General features: G+C 38.8%; 1 protein-coding gene across 1 annotated transcript in view; it reads right to left on the bottom strand.

Moving 5' to 3' along the window:
* The window catches only part of CFAP77 (cilia and flagella associated protein 77), a 55521-nt gene extending 31974 nt beyond the window's left edge, over positions 1–23547 (bottom strand). The window contains exon 1 of the mRNA XM_067471979.1: positions 23320–23547. Coding sequence (XP_067328080.1) covers positions 23320–23532 — 213 coding nt within the window. The 5' untranslated portion in view covers positions 23533–23547. The remainder of the gene's footprint in view (positions 1–23319) is intronic.
* Positions 23548–24617: the final 1070 nt, after the last annotated feature.

The raw sequence follows: 24617 nt of genomic DNA, 5'->3' as shown, positions 1-24617 counted from the left end.
TAAAATATATTAGAAAATGAAATAAAATAATAAATACAATATAATAAAATATTTAAGTAAAATAAAATAATAAAGTAAAATAAAATATATTAGAAAATGAAATAAATGATAAATAAAATAAAATAAAATATATTAGAAAATGAAATAAAATAATAAATACAATATAATAAAATATTTAAGTAAAATAAAATAATAAAGTAAAATAAAATGTATTAGAAAATGAAATAAAGTAATAAATATAATAAAGTAAAACATAATATATTAGAAAATGAAATAAATGATAAATAAAATATCATAAAATAATAAAGTAAAATAATAAAGTAAAAATATAGATTAGAAAATGAACTAAAATAATAAATACAATAAAATAAAGTATAATAATAAAGTAAAAATACAGATTAGGAAATGAACTAAATAAATATAATATAATAGAAAATGAACTAAAATATAATAAAATAATAAAGTAAAATATAATATATCTTAGAAAATGAAATAAAATAATAAATACAATATAATAAAATACTTAAGTAAAATAAAATATATTAGAAAATGAAATAAAGTAATAACTATAACAAAACAATAAAGAAAAACATAATATATTAGAAAATGAAATAAATGATAAATAACATATAATAAAATAATAAAGTAAAATAATAAAGTAAAAATATAGATTAGAAAATGAACTAAAATAATACATATAATATAACAGAATAGAGAATGAAATAAAATGATAAAATATAATAAAATAATAAAGTAAAAATATAGATTAGAAAATGAAATAAAATAATAAATATAATAGAAAATGAAATAAAATGATAAAATATAATAAAATAATCAAGTAAAAATCTCTTAGAAAATGAAATAATAAATGCAATATAATAAAATAAAATAAAATAAAATGATAAAGTAAAATATAATATATAAAAAAGAAATAAAACGATAAAATATAATAAAATACTAAAGTAATAATCTCTTAGAAAATGAAATAAAATAATAAATACAACATAATATAATAGAAAATGAAATAAAATGATAACATATAATAAAATAATAAAGTAAAAATCTCTTAGAAAATGAAATAAAATGATAAATACAATATAATAAAATAATAAAGTAAAATAAAATAATAAAGTAAAATATAATATAATATCTTAGAAAATGAAATAAAATAATAAATACAATATAATAAAATAATAACATAAAATAATAAAGTAAAGTAAAATATAAGAGAAAATGAAGTAAAATAATACATACAATAAAATAATAAAGTACTATAAAAAGTAAAATAAAATATAATATAATAGAAAATGAAATAAATCAAAAAACAAAATGTAATAAAATGATAAAGTAAAATCAAATACTGGAGTAAAATAAAATACAATATAATAGAAAATGAAATAAAATGATAAATGAAATATAAGAAAAGAATAATGTAAAATAAGATATAATAGAAAATAAGAAAAAATGATGCAGCCAACTGTAATATAAAATAGAATAAAAATAATAAAGCAAAATAAAATGATAAATTAAAGCAAAATGCAATCAAAAATGAAATAAAATGATAAATAAAATATCATAAAATAATAAAGCAAAATAGAAAATTAAAAAAAGGCCAAACTGAAAAATAAAACAAAATAATGAAACGAAATAAAATAGAACAGAAAACATAATAAAATAGAATAGACTAAAATAGTGTAAAATATAAAATGGGTTGTAATTAAAGGGCCAGAACCTCAATTTAAGGGGGTTTCATTTTGGGCGCTTTGGATGTCTCTCTCTCTCTAGATATCGGATAATATATGTGATCTATCTATACATATCTATCTCTGATCTCGCTAATAGGCCTCTCATCCCATTTTCCCCGCCACAGATCCGTGGCGCTTGTCAAGGGATTGCGGCCCAGGTGCCTTCCGCCTAAGCTGCATTTTAATAAGTCAATGCAAAAAGCTCACGGTTATTATTTAAAGCTCCTTAAAGAGGATTAGCGCTGATTCCTTGTGGGAAATCCAGCGAGAGGCGGACCCGCTCTTGTCACCAGAAAAGCAAATTGCCTTTGCTTCCAAGGATGGATGGATGGAGGGTGGAGGGGGGTCAGGCTAGATGGCCTTTGGGATCCCCTTCCCACTTTAATGGGTTGTGGGCTCTCCTTCTTCACGGGCCTTTGAAAGAGGGGCTGGATAGGTCTCTTTGGGGAGAGTTGTAAATGTTCATTGTTATATCAGGAAAATGGGGTTGGACTAGATGACCTTTGGGAGCCCCTTCCCACTTTAATGGGCTGTGGGCTTCCATTGAAAGTGCTGGGCTCCCCTTCTTTGTAGACCTTTGAAATACAGCCTGGATGAACCTCTATGGAGAAGGTTTTAAATGTGTACTGCTATATCAACAGAATGAGGTTGGACTAGATGACCTTTGGGAGCCCCTTCCCACTTTAATGGGTTGTGGGCTTCCATCGAAAGTGCTCCCCTTCTTTGTAGACCTTTGAAATACAGCCTGGATGAACCTCTATGGAGAAGGTTTTAAATGTGTACTGCTATATCAACACAATGAGGTCGGACTAGATGACCTTTGGGACCCCTTCCCACTTTAATGGGCTGTGGGCTTCCATTGAAAGTGCTGGGCTCCCCTTCTTTGTAGACCTTTGAAATACAGCCTGGATGAACCTCTATGGAGAGGGTTTTAAATGTGTATTGCTACATCAACAGAATGAGGTCAGATTAGATGACCTTTGGGAGCCCCTTCCCACTTTAATGAGTTGTGGGCTTCCATTGAAAGTGCTTGGCTCCCCTTCTTCGCAGGTCTTTTAAATAGAGCCTCGATGAACATCTATGGAGTGAGTCTCTAGAGGATGGATGGATCTCTATGGATCTCTATGGGGAGGGTTTTAATTGTGCCTTTCTCCATTGGTAGGAAAGGGGTCAGGCTAGATGGCCTTTGGGGTCCCCTTCCCACTGTAATAGATTGGAAAATGGTGGGCTCTCCTTCTTTGGAGGCCTTTGAAATAGAGGCTGGATGGATCTCTATGGGGAGGGTTTTAATGGTACCTTCCTCCTTTGGTAAGAATGGGGTCAAGCTAGATGGCCTTTGGGGTCCCCTTCCCATTGTAATAGATTGGAAAATGGTGGGCTCTCCTTCTTCGCAGGCCTTTGAAATAGAGGCTGGATGGATCTCTATGGGGAGGGTTTTAATGGTGCCTTCCTCCTTTGGTAGGAATGGGGTCAGGCTAGATGGCCTTTGGGAGACCCGTCCAATTCTTAGAGCAATATGGACTGCCTTGGGCCATGAATGGTTGTTCTCCTTATCCAATGGAGGATGGATGGGCCTCTTTCAGGAGTGCTTTAACCAATTGGAAGAAAGGGGTCAGGCTAGATGGCCTCTTGGGGCTCCTTTCCGACTCTTGGTCTTTGTGAGGCATTGTGAGCAATGCAATGCAATCCGGAGGGAGAAGAAATCCCCTGCAAAGTCCAAATAGATAGATAGATAGACAGATTGACTTCTGCAGGGAGCCTTTTTTTGCAAATGCAAAGCGCATGTTCTTCTAATTGACAGAAGCCGCACGAATGTCACCCACTTAAGTCGTAGCCCAAGGCCCAGCAATGACATCGGTTGGCATCACAGGCACCCAATTGGAGCCTTTTTAAAAGGCTATGGAAGCTGCGGGTTCAAAGCCAAGCCTCTGGGCATGTGCAGAGCGTGCCAGGAAAGGCTGGCATCACATTGGAAGGGAACAATTAACCAGGAGAGGCATAACGAGAAGGGCCAATGAGACAGCATTCAACTGGAGTTCATATCATCCTATCTATCTGTCTATCTATCTACCTATCTATCTCCTGATCCATTATCTATTTTTCCATCTAATCTATAAATCTATCAATCAATCGATCAATCGATCAATCAATCAATCGAGCCATTGTATCTATAAATCCATTCATCCGTCTATCTATCTCTCTATCTCTCTATCTATCCACAAATGTACTGATCCATTTTATCTATCTTATCTATTTTTCCATCTAATCTATCTATCAATCGATCAATCGATTGATCGATCAATCAATCAATGTAGCCTCGATTGTATCTATAAATCCATTCATCCATCCGTCTATCTATCTATCTCTCTATCTATCCACAAATGTACTGATCCATTTTATCTATCTTATCTATTTTTCCATCTAATCTATCTATCTATCAATCAATCAATCAATCGATTGATCGATCAATCAATGTAGCCTCGATTGTATCTATAAATCCATTCATCCATCTGTCTATCTATCTATCTCTCTATCTATCCATAAATGTACTGATCCATTTTATCTATCTTATTTATTTTTCCATCTAATCTATCTATCAATCAATCAATCGATTGATCGATCAATCAATGTAGCCTCGATTGTATCTATAAATCCATTCATCCATCTGTCTATCTATCTATCTCTCTATCTATCCATCAAGTACTGATCCATTTTATCTATCTTATCTATTTTTCCATCTAATCTATCTATCTATCGATCGATCGATCGATCAATCAATCAATCAATGTAGCCTTGATTGTATCTATAAATCCATTCATCCATCCGTCTATCCGTCTATCTATCTATCTATCTATCTATCTATCTATCTATCTACCTATCCATAAATGTACGGATCCATTTTAACTATCTTATCTATTTTTCCATCTAATCTATCTATCTATCTATCGATCAATCAATCGATCAATCAATCAATCAATCGATGTAGCCTCGATTGTATCTATAAATCCATTCATTCATCCGTCTCTCTCTCTCTCTATCTATCTATCCATAAATGTACTGATCCATTTTATCTCTTATCTATTTTTTCCATCTTATCTATCTATCTATCTATCTATCTATCGATCAATCAATCAATCAATGTAGCCTCGATTGTATCTATAAATCCATCCATCCGTCTATCTATCTATCTATCTATCTATCTATCCATAAATGTACTAATCCATTCTATCTATCTTATATATTTTTCCATTTAATATATCTATTCATCTATCTATCCACCCATTCTATCTATTTTGATCATCTTATCTATTCATCCATCTATTGTACCCATTCATCTGTCTATCCTATCTATCTATCTATCTATCTATCTATCTATCTATCCATCCATCCATTCTATTAGTCCTTATCTATTTTTCGACCTATCTAATCTATCTATCCTTCTGATCCACCTATTATCTATCTGTCTGTCTGTCTGTCTGTCCATCTGTCTGCTCGTCGGTCCATCAATCCTATCTACCTATCTATCAGTTCTATCTAGATCGTCTTATCTATTCTATCTATCCATCTGTTGTATCCATTCATCCGTCTATCCTTCTATCTCTATCAATCAATCGATCAATCTATCTATCTAACCTCTTATCTATCCATTGTATCTATAAATCCATTCATCTGTCTATCTATCTCTCTATCTCTCTATCTATATCTATCTTCCTATCTATCTATCTATCTATCTATCTATCTTTCTATCCTTCTATCTATCCTCTTATCTATCCATCTATTATATTGCTCTATCTATCTATCTATCTATCTATCTATCTATTTATCTATCTTTTGGATCTATCTATCTTTCTAACTCCATCAATCCATCTGTTGTATCTTTCTACCTCCATCATCTGTTCTATCCATCTATTCTATCTATCCATACGAATGTATGGATAGATGAATAGATGGACGGATGAATATCCATCTATCCTCTTATCTATTATCTATCTATCCATCTCCCTGTCTAGTAATCTATTTATTTATCCATTCATTCATCTATCTATCCTATCTACCCATCCATCCTCTTATCTATTCATCTATTATATAAATGTATTCATCAATCTATCTGTCTGTCTGTCTATCTCTTTTCTATCTAGTCATCTATTTATCCATGTTTTCATTTGTCTATCCTGTCTTCTATCTATCTATCTATCTATCTATCTATCTATCTGTCTATCTATCTATTCATCCATAAGAATCCATCCTTATCTATCTATCTATCTATCTATCTATCTATCTATCTATTCATCCATCTCTTGCATAAATCAATTCGTCCATCCGTCTGTCTGTCTGTCTGTCTATCTATCTATCTATCTATCTATCTATCTATCTCTTATCTATTCTCTCTAGTCATCTATTTATTCATGCATTCATTTGTCTATTTTATCTCTTCTATCTATGTATCCATCCATCCATCCTCTTATCTATCCATCTCTTGAATAAATCCATTCATCCATTCATCTGTCTATCTCTTACTTATTTATCTAGTCATCTATTTATTCATGCATTCATTCATCTATCTATCCTATATCTTCTATCTATCCTATATCTTCTATCTATCTATCTACCTATCTATCTATCTATCTATCTATCCATCTATCCATCTCTTATCTATCCATCAATTTGTCCATCCATCTGTCTATCTCTTATCTATTCTCTCTAGTAATCTATTTATCCATACATTCATTTGTCTATCTTATCTCTTCTATCTGTCTGTCTGTCAGTCTGTCTGTCTATCTATCTATCTATCTATCTATCTATCTATCTATCTATCTATCTATCCATCCTCTTCTCTATCCATCTCTTGCATAAATCCATTCATCCATTCATCTGTCTATCTCTTACCTATTTTATCTAGTCATCTATTTATTCATGCATTCATTCATCTATCTATCTATCCTATATCTTCTGTCTATCTACCTATCTATCTATCCATCCATCTTTTATCTATCCATCAATTTGTCCATCCATCCATCTGTCTATCTCTTATCTATTATCTCTAGTCATTTATCTATCCATGCATTCATTTGTCTATCTTATCTCATCTCTCTCTCTCTCTCCATCCATCCACCCACCCACCCATCCTCTTATCTATCCATCTCTTGCATAAATCCATTCATCCATTCATCTGTTTATCTATCTCTTATCTATTTTATCTAGTCATCTATTTATTTATTCATGCATTCTTTTGTGTATCTGTTATTCTATCTATCTATCCATCTATCCATCCATCCATCTCTTATCTATCCATCTCTTGCATAAATCGGTTTGTCCATCCACCTGTCTATCTATCACTTATCTATTCTAACTTGTCATCCATGCATTAATTTGTCTATCTATCCTATCTCATCTATCCATCCATCCATCCATCCATCCTCGTATCTATCCAACTTTTGCATAAATCCATTCATCCACCCATCCATCTGTCTATTTATCTATCCATCTATTGTACCTATCCATCTATCCCCTCTATCATATCAAACCTATCAATATAATCTATTTTATCTCTCCTCTCTATCCATCCATCCATCCATCCATCCATCCATCCATCCATCCGTCTTTCTGTTCCTTAAACGAGAATGGGAAGGGACTCCAAAGGCCATCCAGGCCAAACTAGTGATGCAGGCCCAGTTTGATCCCTCCGGGCAGACGGCCACCTGGCCTAGATCTCCTATCTTGAACCAAGAAGCAAAGCAAACAATCCCCACTCCTCCTCCACTCCTCTTCCTCGTTCCTTCCTTCCTTCTTCCTCCCTCCCTCCCTTGCACACCCTTCTAATTTCCCCTCCATTGATTGAAATGGGATCCCGCATGATGAGGCCATAATCCGTTGGCGCAGGAGATAATTTGCGGAGCATTTAAATTAAGAGGAGCGGCTAATTGGGAGCATGTGTCTCCTAAGCCCAGGCATGCAAATGAGACGGGGAATATATATACACATATATTATCCTGCCGGCATGCTGGGGGTGCCAAAAGGGGGGCAAAAAGGAAGGCCCTCCCTACATTGTGGCCCTGGCTCGCCCCACTCTTAATAAATAGGAAGGGAAAACAAACGCCGGGAATTTAACGAGGACCCTGAATTAGCCGTACATTTAGAATTATTCGTTTGGTAATTTATGGCAACGAGGCCCAGATCTGTCTGTCTGTTACCTTATCTAACTAGCTAGCTGTTCTATCTATTCTCTCACCTATCCTATCCTATCCTATCCTACCCTATCTATCTATCTATCTATCTATCTATCCATCCATCCATCTTTCTATCCTCTTATGATAAGAGGATAGAAAGATGGATGAATGAATGGATGGATGGATGGATAGATAGATAAGTCTTATGTATACATCCATCCATCTTTCTATCCTTTTATCTATTCTATCTATCTATTCATCCTATCTATTTATCTATCTATCTATACCTATCCATCCATCCATCTTTCTATTCTTTTATCTTTTATATCTATTCATTCATCCTATCTATCTATCTATCTATCTATCTATCTATCTATCTACCCATCCATCCATTCATCCATCCATCCATCCATCCATCTTTCTATCCTTTTATCTATTCTATCTATTCATCCTATCTATCTATCTATCTATCTATCTATCTATCTATCTATCTATCTAAGATATCCATCCATCCATCCATCCATCCATCCATCTTTCTATCCTTTTATCTTTTCTATCTATCTATCTATTCATCCTATCTATCTATCTATCTATCTATCTATCCATCCTTCTATCCTCTTATCTTATCTTATCTATCCATTCATCCATTTTTCTATCCTTTTATCTATTCTATCTACCTATCCATCCATCTTTCTATCCTCTTATCTTATCCATCCATCCATCCATCCATCCATCCATCCTTCTGTTCTTTTATCTATTCTATCTATTCATCCATCCATCCATCCATCTATCTTTATATCCTCGTATCTATTCTATCTATCTATCCATCCATCCAACTTTCTGTCCTTTTACCTATTCTATATATGTATCTATTCATCCTATCTATCGATCTATCGATCGATCGATCTTTCTTTCTATCCTCTTATGATAAGAGGATAGAAAGATGGATAGATGGATGGATCTATTAATCCCATCCATCCATCTTTCTATCCTTTTATCTATTCTATGTATCTATTCACTCTATCTATCTATCTATCTATCTATCTATCCATTCATCCCTATCCATTCATCCATCACCTTTTTATCCTCTTCTCTCTCTCTCCTCCCGTCTATTTTTCTATCGTCCTGTCTATCTTTCTATCGCCCTATCTATCTATCTATCTATCTATCTATCCATCCATCCATCTTTCTATCCTTCTATCTGTCTGTCTGTCTGTCCGTCCGTCTATCTTTCTATCATCTATTCTATCCCTCTATCTATCCCTCTGTCTATCCCTCTGTCTGTCTGTCTGTCTATCTATCTATCTATCTATCTATCTATCTATCTATCTATCTATCTATCTTGCTATCTCTCTCTCTCTCTATCCCTCTATTCTATCTATCTATCTATCTATCTATCTATCTATCCCTTTATCTCTCTCTCTCCCCCTCCCTTCCTCTTCCTCTATTTATCTATTTATCTCTTTATCCATCCAGGGTATCCTTCTATTCTATACATCTATCCCCCCCGCTCTCTATCTCTCTATCCCCCTATCAATCTCTCTATCTCTCTGTCTATCTCTTTCTCTTTTTCGTTCCATCCAGGGTATCAATCCACCTACCTACCTACCTACCTACCTACCTATCTCTCTCTCTCTCTTCTTTGGCCTCCTGAATCCAAGACAAAGGGATCTGGGTGTTTTTGCAAGAGCAGGAGAAGGCCCTCTCAAGGTTTCTAATTTTGCAGCGTTTAAGCCACGAACAAATAAATCTCTTTTACGGGGCCTTTTGGTTAATGGAGGCTTTAATGGGGGAATGCCGTTAAAAGTTTCATTTAAGTGAAAGGAATGGCTGCTGCCTTGAAAAAGGAATGAAACCCTAATCGGGAGGCCCTCCAGTTAGATTGCCGGCTAAATGCAGAATCAGATCCTATTAATAATGCATCCTAATGCGCACATCAACGGGGCGGCCCCACTGACACTTTTATCTTCTGTTTTTAATTTCCAAACTTTGGCACAAAAAGGATGGGGTGCCATTAAAGTCTCCCCATTTTGCATCAAGAGCAATTAATCGGTTGCAACAACAGCAACTTGAATGGGTCCAATTGCAAATGGGCTTCATGACCGCTGTGTAACATCTTGGCGAACTGGGCTTCAATCAGGCAAACAGATTATTACTATTATTATGACATTTAAATTCCATTTTTAATCTTAAAGAGACAAAAAAGCAACTAAGAAATTATGATTATTATTGTGCTCTTTACAAGAAACAAAACAATCAGACAAATAATAATAATTATTATTATTATATTTCATTTTCTTCTATTAATGAAACTCAAAGCGGCAGGCAAACAGATACAATTATTATTATTATTATTATTATTATTATTAAATGGATCTAGACAGCTAATTGCCTCCCAATAAAGGATTCCCCCAGGCAGGAAGCACCCAGACTTTGAAGCTGCAAGGCTGTTATTATTATTACTACTATTACATCCCACTTTCTTCTTTTAATGAGACTCAAAGCGGCAGACAGATACAATTATTATTATTATTATTATTAAATGAATCTAGACAGCTAATCGCCTCCCAACAAAGGATTCCCCCAGGCAGGAAGCAGCCAGGCTTTGAAGCTGCAAGGCTGTTATTATTATTACTACTATTACATCCCACTTTCTTCTTTTAATGAGACTCAAAGCGGCAGTCAAACAGATAGAATTATTATTATTATTGTTATTATTAAATGGATCTAGACAGCTAATCGCCTCCCAACAAAGGATTCCCCCAGGCAGGAAGCAGCCAGGCTTTGAAGCTGCAAGGCTGTTATTATTATTACTACTATTACATCCCACTTTCTTCTTTTAATGAGACTCAAAGCGGCAGTCAAACAGATAGAATTATTATTATTATTGTTATTATTAAATGGATCTAGACAGCTAATCGCCTCCCAACAAAGGATTCCCCCAGGCAGGAAGCAGCCAGGCTTTGAAGCTGCAAGGCTGTTATTATTATTAATATTATTATTACATCCAACTTTCTTCTTTTAATGAGACTCAAAGCTGCAGACAAACAGATACAATTATTTATTTATTTATTTATTTATTTATTATTATTATAAAATGGATCTAGCCAGCTAATCACCTCCCAACAAAGGATTCCCCCAGGCAGGAAGCAAGGCTGCAAGGCTGTTATTATTATTATTATTATTATTATTATTACTATTACATCCAACTTTCTTCTTTTAATGAGACTCAAAGCGGCAGGCAAACTGATGCAATTATTATTATTATTATTAAATGGCTCTAGCCAGCTAATCGCCTCCCAACAAAGAATTCCCCCAGGCAGGACGCAGCCAGACTTTGAAGATGCAAGGCTGTTATTATTATTACATCCAACTTTCTTCTTTTAATGAGACTCAAAGCTGCAGACAAACAGATACAATTATTTATTATTATTATTATTATTATTATTATTATTATTATTTATTAAATGGATCTAGCCAGTTAATCACCTCCCAACAAAAGATTCCCCCAGGCAGCAACCAGCCGAGCTTTGAAGCTGCAAGGCTGTTCAACACTAATCAAGGTGGCCAATTGAAACATTCCCACTTGCCTCCAACAGGCAAGAGTTCTTTCTCCCATCCTGGACATCATCCCACAGGTATATCAACCCCACTTGCCTCATTTGCAACAGATCCTTCAACCTCTGAGCATGCCTGCCATAGATACGTCAGGAGAGAATGCTTCTGGAACATGACTATACAGCCCAGAAAATGCACAGCAACCCAGTGATCCCAGCCATGAAAACCTTTGAGAGTACAATAAGGGCCAGCTAATCACCTCCCAACAAAGGATTCCCCCAGGTAGCAACCAACCAGGCTTTGAAGCTACAAGGCGGCTCAGTGCTAATCAAGGTGGCCAATGGCAACATTCCCACTTGCCTCCAACAGACAAGAGTTCTTTCTCCCATCCTGGATATCATTCCACAGGTATATCCACCCCATTTTCCTAGTTTCCAATTGCAATCATTATGAATGCAATTATTGTTGCAATTATTATTGTTGCATTTATAATTGTTGCAATTATAATTGCAATTATTATTACTGCAATGACTATTAATGCAATTTTGATTGTTGCAATTATAATTGTTGCAATTATTATGAATGGTAAGTGTTGCAATAGTAATGTTGCAATTGTAAGTGTTGCAATTACTATTAATGCGATTATTATTGCTTCAATGACTATTAATGCAATTATTGTTGTAATTATTATGAATGCAATTATTATTGTTGCAATGACTATTAATGCAATTATTATTGTTGCAATTATAATTGCTGCAATTGTTATGAATGCAATTGTAATTGTTGCAATTATTATTAATGCAATTATTATTGCTGCAATCATTATTAATGCAATTATTGCTGCGATTATTATTGTTTCAATTATAATTGTTGCAATTATTATGAATGCAATTATTATTGCTGCAATGACTATTAATGCAATTATGATGATGAATGCAATTATTATTGTTGCAATTATTATTGTTGTAATTATTATTGTTGCAATTATTATTGTTGCAATTATTATTAATGCGATTATTATTGCTGCAATTATTATTGTTGCAATTATTATTGTTGCAATTATTATGAATGCAATTGTAATTGCTTCAATGACTATTAATGCAATTATTGTTGCAATTATTCTTGCTGCAATTATTCTTGCTGCAATTATTATTGCTGCGATTATTATTGTTGCAATTATTATTGTTGCAATTATAATAGCTGCAATTATAATTGTTGCAATTATTATGAATGCAATTGTAATTGTTGCAATTATTATGAATGCGATTGTAAGCGTTGCAATTATTATTAATGCAATTATTATTGCTTCAATGACTATTTATGTAATTATTGTTGCAATTATTATGAATGCAATTATTGCTGCAATTATTATTGTTGCAATTATAATTGTTGCAATTATTATGAATGCAATTGTAATTGTTGCAATTATTATTAATGCAATTATTATTGCTGCAATTATTATGAATGCAATTATGGTTGCAATTATAATGGTTGCAATTATAATGGTTGCAATTATTATGAATGCAATTGTAAGTGTTGCAATTATTATTAATGCAATTATTGTTGTAATTATTATGTGTTGCAATTATTATTAATGCAATTATTGTTGTAATTATTATGTGTTGCAATTATTATTAATGCAATTATTGTTGTAATTATTATGAATGCAATTGTAATTGTTGCAATTATTATTAATGTGATTATTATTGCTGCGATTATTATGAATGCAATTATTGCTGCAAAGATTATTGTTGCAATTATAATTGTTGCAATTACTGTGAATGCAATTATTGCTGCAATGACTATTAATGCAATTATTGTTGCAATTATTATTGTTGCAATTGTTATTGTTGCAATTATTGTGAATGTGATTATTATTGCTGCAATTCTTATGAATGCAATTATTATTACTGCAATGACTATTAATGCAATTATTATTATGAATGCAATTATTGCTGCAATTATAATTGTTGTGATTATAATTTTTGCAATTATTATGAATGCAATTGTAATTGTTGGGATTATTATGAATGCGATTATTATTGCTGCAATTATTATTACTGCAATTACTATTGCAATTATTATTGTTGCAATAATTATTACTATCAATGCACTTATTATTATTATTGATCAAGTGCACATCTCTGGCGATGAGATGCCGTCTTTGCTTCCCCTTTGTTTGCTGCCCCCGAACACTTGGAAAGAGGCAGGGGTGTTGGGGTGGTGTTTTGTCCAGTCTTGTTTTGGCACCAGGCTTCCCTTCTTCCTTCCTTCCTTCCTTCCTTGCGCTCCCTTTGTTGGGCTCAGAGGCATTGACCTCCGCCTGGGCCCTGGCTCCCTGGATTGATTATCACAAGTCATTTCAATACTGTAATCCCATTTTCAGCTTGAGGGGAAAACAAGGGAAGAGAAGGAGAAGAGACCCTCGCCCAGGCCTCCCGCTTTCCACCTGACTGCAAGAGTTGATGGGAGTTTAAATGAAGCGGAATTAGGAGGCGGCCAAGGCCTAAATGGCCTAATCTCCGCTCCATCCCTAATGAGAAGCCCAGGCCGAGCAGGGATTATCCCCATTGATTGCAAAGCGAGCCAGCGGGATCCATTCCCATCTAAATGCTAACGAACCATTCCTTGCGCTTGCTTGCTTGCACACTCGTGCTCGCAAATTAAAAGCTTGCTCAGAATCCAAAGGCTTTAGAACTAGGACAAGGGTCCTTTCCAAAGGTGCCATTTCCGTCCTTTTTTGCTTCTGAATCAATGAGCCAAGAGCGTGACGCTGCGGCGGGAAAGGCCAATGCGATCCTAGGCTGCATCAATACACACCCATGCGCACACACATATCAGAATGATGAATGACGCCTATGGGAAAAGGGGTTTATACGTCTTGAATAGTCCACAAGCTGGACATGAGCCGAGAGCGTGATGCTGCAGTGGTCCTAGGCTGCATCTATCTATCTATCTATCTATCTATCTATCTATCTATCCACCTACCCATTAGTATATGGGAAAGGGGTTTAGGCATCTTGAATAGTCCATAAGATGAACATGAGCTGAGAGCGTGATGCTGCGGCAGAAAAGGCCAATGCGATCCTAGGCTGCATGCGCACACACATATCAGAACGATGAATGACGCCTATGGGAAAAGGGGTTTATACGTCTTGAATAGTCCACAAGCTGGACATGAGCCGAGAGCGTGATGCTGCAGTGGTCCTAGGCTGCATCTATCTATCTATCTATCTATCTATCTATCTATCTATCCACCTACCCATTAGTATATGGGAAAGGGGTTTAGGCATCTTGAATAGTCCATAAGCTGAACATGAGCTGAGAGCGTGATGCTGCGGCAGAAAAGGCCAATGCGATCCTAGGCTGCATCAATACACACCCATGCGCACACACATATCAGAACGATGAATGGCGCCTATGGGAAAAGGGGTTTATATGTCTTGAATAGTTCATAAGCTGGACATGAGCCGAGAGTGTGATGCTGCAGCGGTCCTCGGCTCTATCTATCTATCTATCTATCTATCTATCTATCTATCCACCTACCCATTAGTATATGGGAAAGGGGTTTAGGCATCTTGAATAGTCCATAAGCTGAACATGAGCTGAGAGCGTGATGCTGCGGCAGAAAAGGCCAATGCGATCCTAGGCTGCATGCGCACACACATATCAGAACGATGAATGACGCCTATGGGAAAAGGGGTTTATACGTCTTGAATAGTCCACAAGCTGGACATGAGCCGAGAGCGTGATGCTGCAGTGGTCCTAGGCTGCATCTATCTATCTATCTATCTATCTATCTATCTATCCACCTACCCATTAGTATATGGGAAAGGGGTTTAGGCATCTTGAATAGTCCATAAGCTGAACATGAGCTGAGAGCGTGATGCTGCGGCAGAAAAGGCCAATGCGATCCTAGGCTGCATGCGCACACACATATCAGAACGATGAATGACGCCTATGGGAAAAGGGGTTTATACGTCTTGAATAGTCCACAAGCTGGACATGAGCCGAGAGCGTGATGCTGCAGTGGTCCTAGGCTGCATCTATCTATCTATCTATCTATCTATCTATCTATCTATCTATCCACCTACCCATTAGTATATGGGAAAGGGGTTTAGGCATCTTGAATAGTCCATAAGCTGAACATGAGCTGAGAGCGTGATGCTGCGGCAGAAAAGGCCAATGCGATCCTAGGCTGCATCAATACACACCCATGCGCACACACATATCAGAACGATGAATGGCGCCTATGGGAAAAGGGGTTTATATGTCTTGAATAGTTCATAAGCTGGACATGAGCCGAGAGTGTGATGCTGCAGCGGTCCTCGGCTCTATCTATCTATCTATCTATCTATCTATCTATCTATCTATCCACCTACCCATTAGTATATGGGAAAGGGGTTTAGGCATCTTGAATAGTCCATAAGCTGAACATGAGCTGAGAGCGTGATGCTGCGGCAGAAAAGGCCAATGCGATCCTAGGCTGCATGCGCACACACATATCAGAACGATGAATGACGCCTATGGGAAAAGGGGTTTATACGTCTTGAATAGTCCACAAGCTGGACATGAGCCGAGAGCGTGATGCTGCAGTGGTCCTAGGCTGCATCTATCTATCTATCTATCTATCTATCTATCTATCTATCTATCCACCTACCCATTAGTATATGGGAAAGGGGTTTAGGCATCTTGAATAGTCCATAAGATGAACATGAGCTGAGAGCGTGATGCTGCGGCAGAAAAGGCCAATGCGATCCTAGGCTGCATCAATGCACACCCATGTGCACACACATATCAGAACGATGAATGACGCCTATGGGAAAAGGGGTTTATACGTCTTGAATAGTTCATAAGCTGGACATGAGCAGAAAAGGCCAATGCGATCCTAGAGTCGAGAGTGTGAGGCTGCGGCAGAAAAGGCCAATGCGATCCTAGAGTCGAGAGTGTGAGGCTGCGGCAGAAAAGGCCAATGCCATCCTAGAGTCGAGAGTGTGAGGCTGCGGCAGAAAAGGCCAATGCCATCCTAGAGTCGAGAGTGTGAGGCTGCGGCAGAAAAGGCCAATGTGATCCTAGAGTCGAGAGTGTGAGGCTGCAGCAGAAAAGGCCAATGCGATCCTAGAGTCGAGAGTGTGAGGCTGTGGCAGAAAAGGCCAATGCGATCCTAGAGTCGAGAGTGTGAGGCTGCGGCAGAAAAGGCCAATGTGATCCTAGGCTCTCTCACTCACTCTATCTATCTATCTATCTATCTATCTATCCACCTACCCATTAGTATATGGGAAAGGGGTTTAGGCATCTTGAATAGTCCACAAGCTGGACATGAGCCGAGAGCATGATGCTGCAGTGGTCCTAGGCTGCATCTATCTATCTATCTATCTATCTATCTATCTATCTATCTATCCACCTACCCATTAGTATATGGGAAAGGGGTTTAGGCATCTTGAATAGTCCATAAGATGAACATGAGCTGAGAGCGTGATGCTGCGGCAGAAAAGGCCAATGCGATCCTAGGCTGCATCAATGCACACCCATGTGCACACACATATCAGAACGATGAATGACGCCTATGGGAAAAGGGGTTTATACGTCTTGAATAGTTCATAAGCTGGACATGAGCAGAAAAGGCCAATGCGATCCTAGAGTCGAGAGTGTGAGGCTGCGGCAGAAAAGGCCAATGCGATCCTAGAGTCAAGAGTGTGACGCTGCGGCAGAAAAGGCCAATGCGATCCTAGAGTCGAGAGTGTGAGGCTGCGGCAGAAAAGGCCAATGTGATCCTAGAGTCGAGAGTGTGAGGCTGCAGCAGAAAAGGCCAATGCGATCCTAGAGTCGAGAGTGTGAGGCTGCAGCAGAAAAGGCCAATGCGATCCTAGAGTCGAGAGTGTGAGGCTGTGGCAGAAAAGGCCAATGCGATCCTAGAGTCGAGAGTGTGAGGCTGCGGCAGAAAAGGCCAATGTGATCCTAGGCTCTCTCACTCACTCTATCTATCTATCTATCTATCTATCTATCTATCCACCTACCTATTAGTATATGGGAAAGGGGTTTAGGCATCTTGAATAGTCCATAAGCTGAACATGAGCTGAGAGCATGATGCTGTGCCAGAAAAGGCCAATGCGATCCTAGAGTCGAGAGTGTGAGGCTGCGGCAGAAAAGGCCAATGCGATCCTAGAGTCAAGAGTGTGAGGCTGCAGCAGAAAAGGCCAATGCGATCCTAGGCTCTTTCGCTCACTCTATCTATCTATCTATCTATCTATCTATCTATCTATCTATCTACCCACCTACCTATTAGTATATGGGAAAGGGATTTAGGCGTCTTGAATAGTCTATAAGCTGGACATGAGTCGAGAGCATGATGCTGCAGCGGAAAAGGCCAATGTGATCCTAGGCCGCATCTATCTATCTATCTATCTATCTATCTATCTATCCACCTACCTATTCATATATGGGAAAGGGGTTTAGGCATCTTGAATAGTCCATAAGCTGGACATGAGTCGAGAGCGTGATGCTGCAGCAGAAACGGCCAATGTGATCCTAGGCTGCATCTATCTATCTATCTATCTATCTATCTATCTATCTGTCTATCTATCCACCTACCTATTCATATATAGGAAAGGGGTTTAGGCGTCTTGAATAGTCCATAAGTTGGACATGAATCGAGAGCGTGATGCTGCAGCAAAAATGGCCAATGTGATCCTAGGCTGCATCTATCTATCTATCTATCTATCTATCTATCTATCTATCTATCTATCCACCTACCTATTCGTATATGGGAAAGGGGTTTAGGCGTCTTTGATAGTCCATAAACTGGACATGAATCAAGAGCGTGATGCTGCAGCAGAAAAGGCCAATGTGATCCTAGGCTGCATCTATCTATCTATCTATCTATCTATCTATCTATCTATCCACCTACCTATTAGTATATGGGAAAGGGATTTAGGCGTCTTGAATAGTCTATAAGCTGGACATGAGTCGAGAGCGTGATGTTGCAGCGGAATAGGCCAATGTGATCCTAGGCTGCATCTATCTATCTATCTATCTATCTATCTATCCACCTACCTATTAGTATATGGGAAAGGGGTTTAGGCGTCTTTGATAGTCTATAAGCTGGACATGAGTCGAGAGCGTGATGCTGCAGCGGAATAGGCCAATGTGATCCTAGGCTGCATCTATCTATCTATCTATCTATCTATCTATCTATCTATCCACCTACCTATTAGTATATGGGAAAGGGGTTTAGGCGTCTTTGATAGTCTATAAGCTGGACATGAGTCGAGAGCGTGATGCTGCAGCGGAATAGGCCAATGTGATCCTAGGCTGCATCTATCTATCTATCTATCTATCTATCTATCCACCTACCTATTCGTATATGGGAAAGGGGTTTAGGCGTCTTTGATAGTCCATAAACTGGACATGAATCGAGAGCGTGATGCTGCAGCAGAAAAGGCCAATGTGATCCTAGGCTGCATCTATCTATCTATCTATCTATCTATCTATCTACCATATTAGTATATGGGAAAGGGATTTAGGCGTCTTGAATAGTCCATAAGCTGGACACGAGTCGAGAGCGTGATGCTGCAGCAGAAAAGGCCAATGCGATCCTAGGCTGCATCTATCTATCTATCTATCGATCGATCGATCGATCAATCAATCAATCAATCAATCGATCTACCCACCTACTTGGCAGACTATAAACTGAACATGAGGCAAGAGTGTGATGCTGCAGCAAAACTGCCCAATGCAATCGTAAGCTTCATTAATGGGAATTTAGTGTCTGGATGGAGGGAAGCCATAGAGTCCCACTGTATTTTGATTTACCCAGAACAATGCCTGAGTGAGTGAATCCTAAACTGGGCTGCTTTGCTTTATGGTCATGGCATGATTCATGCAAAACCTAACTAATAATAATAATAATAATAATAATAATAATTTTTATTAATAATAATTAATAATTAATAATAATAATAAATACAATATTAATAATGATTAATTATTATTAATAAAATAATAATTAATTATTTTTAATAATTAATTATTTTTATTAATTAATAAAATAATAATTAATCATTATTAATAATATTATTTATTATTAATAATATTATTTATTATTAATAATATTATTACTAAATTAATAAAATAAATATTAATAAATATTAATAAAATAATAACAGCAACAATAATAATAACCTCAGTCTCTTCCCTTTCAACACAAAACTTTGCAAACAAGTTAAAAAAGGGAGCCAGGGAAAGTAATGCAATGCTGCCCTCTGGTGGACCAGGGAGGAAGCGCAGGAGGCGAAAACAAATTCTTAATGAGTTTCTGTGCTGTTTGTTTATATTTATTTATTATTTATTTACCTTACTTCTATACCGCTGTTCTCAGCCCGAAGGCGACTCACAGCGGTTCACAACAAATACGAACAGCAAAAATTCAGTGCTACAGTATAGAAACAGTTAACAACCGAACACATTACACAATTAATAAACAGTTACTACAATACCCATTCACTGTCGTCTCGTCATCAAAAACATGATCCAGGTTCGTCATCCATTGTTCCATTCCAGTGTTCATTAACCAATCATTGCACTAATTATTCGAACGCCTGCTCAAACAGCCAGGTCTTCACCTTTTTGCGGAATACCATTAGAGATGGTGCTAGTCTAATGTCCGTAGGAAGGGCGTTCCACAGCCGAGGAGCCACCACCGAGAAGGCCCTATCTCTCGTCCCCGCCAGCCGAGCTTGAGAAGCAGGCGGGATCGAGAGCAGGGTCTCCCTGGAAGATCTCAAAGTCCTGGTGGGTTCATAGGCAGAGATGTGGTCGGATAGGTAGCTTGGGCCGGAACCGTTTAGGGCTTTAAAGGCCAATGCCAGCACTTTGAATTCAGCCCGGTAGCCAGTGGAGTTGGCGCAACAGGGGGGTTGTATGCTCCCTGCGCTCCGCTCCTGTTAAAATCATGGCTGCCGAGCGTTGGACTAGTTGGAGCTTCCGAGTCGTCTTCAAAGGCAATCCCACGTAGAGAGCGTTGCAGTAGTCTAAATGGGATGTAACCAAAGCGTGGACCACCGTGGCCAAGTCAGACTTCCCAAGGTACGGGCGCAGCTGGCGCACAAGCTTTAGCTGTGCAAATGCTCCCCTGGTCACCGCCGAAACCGGGGGTTCCAGGCTCAGCAATGAGTCCAGGGTCACACCCAAGCTGCGAACCTGCGTCTTCAGGGGGAGTGCGGCCCCATCCAACACAGGCTGTAACCCTATGCCCTGTTTGGCCTTGCGACTGACCAGGAGTACCTCTGTCTTGTCTGGATTCAATTTCAATTTGTTCGCCCTCATCCAGACCGTCACAGCGGCCAAGCACCGGTTCAGTGTATAGAAACAGAGTTGTTGCAAACTCTGACATTCTCAACTCTGCCCATGATTTTCCTCAAAGGGAGAAAAGTCTTAATGATATTAATATGAATTGCAAGAGCAACAACAGAAATTATAGCTGACTAGCCGTCTCCTGCCATACATTGCTGTGGCACACTCTGTGTATATGTGTTTTGTATGTATATATATGTCTGTATTTTATTATATTTATTTATGACATGTATTTGCGACATATATCTCATTACGGCATTATATGTATGGGTATATATGTGGTTTTTGCGCATATGTTGTAATGTATTTTTTGGGTTTTTTTAAAGTCCATTCCGCTGTATTTTCCAGTGTTTTTTATGAGTGATGGTCACTCGTTGGCCCGATAGGTGCCTTGTGTCCAAATTTGGTGCCAATTCGTTCAGTGGTTTTGGAGTTATGTTAATCCCACAAACGAACATTACATTTTTATTTATATTTATATATTTATATTACATGGTCAGGTGCTGCCCTCCAGTGTCCACAAAGTGTAACTGTACGTGGCAATATCAATATAATTATCAATATAATGATAATTATAATAATAATATGTAGTAATGTGCAGGCGTTTGAGTAATTTAGTGCAATCTGGTAATGGAACATAGGAATGGAACAATGGACGACGAACCTGGACTACGCTTGGATGATGAGAAGATTGGGTACGGTTGTTTTTCGTAATAATTGTGCATTGTAATTGCTTATTGGTAATTTATGGATAATGTGTTAAGTCAATTGTTATATGTTGCATGGAACCACTGCTGTTTCTACTGTTTTTACTGTTTGTGAACCGCTGTGAGTCGCCTTCGGGCTTGAGATACAGCGGTATATAAGCAAAGTAAATAAATAAATAATGAGGCGGAATGAAGTTGAATGGGCCTTAAGAAGCATTGCTAACAACAAGGCAGCAGGAGATGACGGGATCCCAGCTGAACTGTTTAAAATCTTAAAAGATGATGGTGTCAAGGTGATGCATGCCATTTGCCAGCAAATATGGAAAACACAAGAATGGCCATCAGACTGGAAAAAATCAACTTATATCCCCATACCAAAAAAGGGAAATGCAAAAGACTGCTCCAACTTCCGTACCGTGGCCCTTATTTCTCCTCATGCCAGTAAGGTAATGCTCAAGATCCTGCAAGGAAGACTCCAGCAATACATGGAGAGAGAGTTGCCAGATGTTCAAGCTGGGTTTAGAAAAGGCAGAGGAACGAGAGACCAGATTGCCAATATCCAGATGCTGGATAATGGAGAAAGGCAGGGAGTTTCAGAAAAACATCTATTTCTGCTTCATTGACTACTCTAAAGCCTTTGACTGTGTGGATCATAATAAATTGTGGCAAGTTCTTGGTGGGATGGGCATCCCAAGCCACCTTGTCTCTCTCCTGAGAAATCTGTACAAGGACCAAGTAGCAACAGTCAGAACTGACCACGGAACAACAGACTGGTTCAAGATTGGGAAAGGCGTACGGCAAGGCTGCATCCTCTCACCCAACCTTTTTAACTTGTATGCAGAACACATCATGCGATGTGCGGGGCTGGATGAATGCAAAGCTGGGGTGAAAATTGCTGGAAGAAACATTAACAACCTCAGATATGCAGATGACACCACTCTGATGGCCGAAAGCGAGGCGGAGCTGAGGAGCCTTCTAATCAAGGTGAAAGAAGAAAGCGCAAAAGCCGGGCTGCAGCTAAACGTCAAAAAAACCAAGATTATGGCAACAAGAATGATTGACAACTGGGAAATAGAGGGAGAAACCGTGGAGGCCGTGACAGACTTTGTATTTCTAGGCGCAAAGATTACTGCAGATGCAGATTGTGGCCAGGAAATCAGAAGACGCTTCCTTCTTGGGAGGAGAGCAATGTCCAGTCTCAATAAAATAGTAAAGAGTAGAGACATCAGACTGGCAACCAAGATCCGCCTAGTCAAAGCCATGGTATTCCCTGTAGTCACCTACGGATGTGAGAGCTGGACCTTAGGGAAGGCTGAGCGAAGGAAGATCGATGCTTTTGAGCTGTGGTGTTGGAGGAAAGTGCTGAGAGTGCCTTGGACTGCGAGAAGATCCAACCAGTCCATCCTCCAGGAAATAAAGCCCGACTGCTCACTGGAGGGAAAGATACTAGAGACAAAGTTGAAGTACTTTGGCCACATCATGAGGAGACAGCAAAGCCTAGAGAAGACAATGATGCTGGGGAAAGTGGAAGGCAAAAGGAAGAGGGGCCGACCAAGGGCAAGATGGATGGATGGCATCCTTGAAGGGACTGGACTGACCTTGAAGGAGCTGGGGGTGGTGACGGCCGACAGGGAGCTCTGGCGTGGGCTGGTCCATGAGGTCACGAAGAGTCGGAGATGACTGAACGAATCAACAACAACAACAAGATCCAATAGTAATAATAATAATAATAATGATAATAATGATAATGATAATAATAATACGTAGTAATGAGGCGGGATGTGGTCCCACCTTGGCGATGCGTGGGTTCTGGAGCATGGAGTCGCGGGCCACGCCGAGGCGCTCGTTCTCGCACCCGGGGGTGAGTTCGGCCAGGGTCATGGGCCTGCGGGGGGGCGGGCAGATCTGGCTGGCCGAACGGCGTATGCGACGAGGCGGGCGCGGCATCTCCACTCGGGGCCTCTCCTTCGGGACCCTCTCCACGGGGCCCTTCTTCTTCTCCATGGCGGGAGAGGAAAGGCAGGAAGAGACGAAAGAGGTAAATCAGACTGAAAAGGAGGAAGACCGGGCCTGGCCAGGATGCTCCAGGCAAAGGATGCAGGCAGGAAGGCCGGCCGGTCCGTTGCCATGGAGACGCAGGACGCTGCTGAGCATCAACACAAGCGGTGCCTAGGAGAACACACGCAAACAGCCGTCGCCAAGGCAACCGTCACAACAAAGATGGAGACTGTAATAGCATTACGTTAGAATAGCATCAATTCGCAGGGTTTTCCGTCCTGGGCCCGGTCCTGTTCAACATCTCTATTAATGACTTAAATGAAGGGCTAGAAGGCATGATCATCAAGTTTGCAGACGACACCAAATTGGGAGGGATAGCCAATACTCCAGAGGACAGGAGCAGGATTCAAAACAATCTTGACAGATTAGAGAGATGATTGGCCAAAACTAACACAATGAAGTTCAACAGGGACAAATGCAAGATACTCCACTTTGGCAGGAAAAACGGAATGCAAAGATACAGAATGGGGGACGATGCCTGGCTCGAGAGCAGTACGTGTGAAAAAGATCTTGGAGTCCTCGTGGACAACAAGTTAAACATGAGCCAACAATGTGATGTGGCGGCAAAAAAAACGAATGGGATTTTGGCCTGCATCAATAGGAGCATAGTGTCTAGATCTAGGGAAGTCATGCTCCCCTTGCTCTATTCTGCTTTGGTTAGACCACACCTGGAATATTGTGTCCAATTCTGGGCACCACAATCGAAGAGAGATATTGACAGCTGGAATGTGTCCAGAGGAGGGCGACTAAGATGATAAAAGGTCTGGAGAACAAGCCCTATGAGGAGCGGCTTAAGGAGCTGGGCATGTTTAGCCTGAAGAAGAGAAGGCTGAGAGGAGATATGATAGCCATGTATAAATATGTGAGAGGAAGCCACAGGGAGGAGGGAGCAAGCTTGTTTTCTGCTTCCTTGGAGACTAGGACGCGGAGCAATGGCTTCAAACTACAAGAGAGGAGATTCCATCTGAACATGAGGAAGAATTTCCTGACTGTGAGAGCCGTTCAGCAGTGGAACTCTCTGCCCCGGAGTG

This window comes from Anolis sagrei, chromosome 11 (assembly GCF_037176765.1).
Source record: "Anolis sagrei isolate rAnoSag1 chromosome 11, rAnoSag1.mat, whole genome shotgun sequence".
In the NCBI taxonomy this organism is placed as follows: domain Eukaryota; kingdom Metazoa; phylum Chordata; class Lepidosauria; order Squamata; family Dactyloidae; genus Anolis; species Anolis sagrei.
Note: the sequence above shows the minus strand (reverse complement) of the source record. Positions and strands in the feature narration are given on the sequence as shown.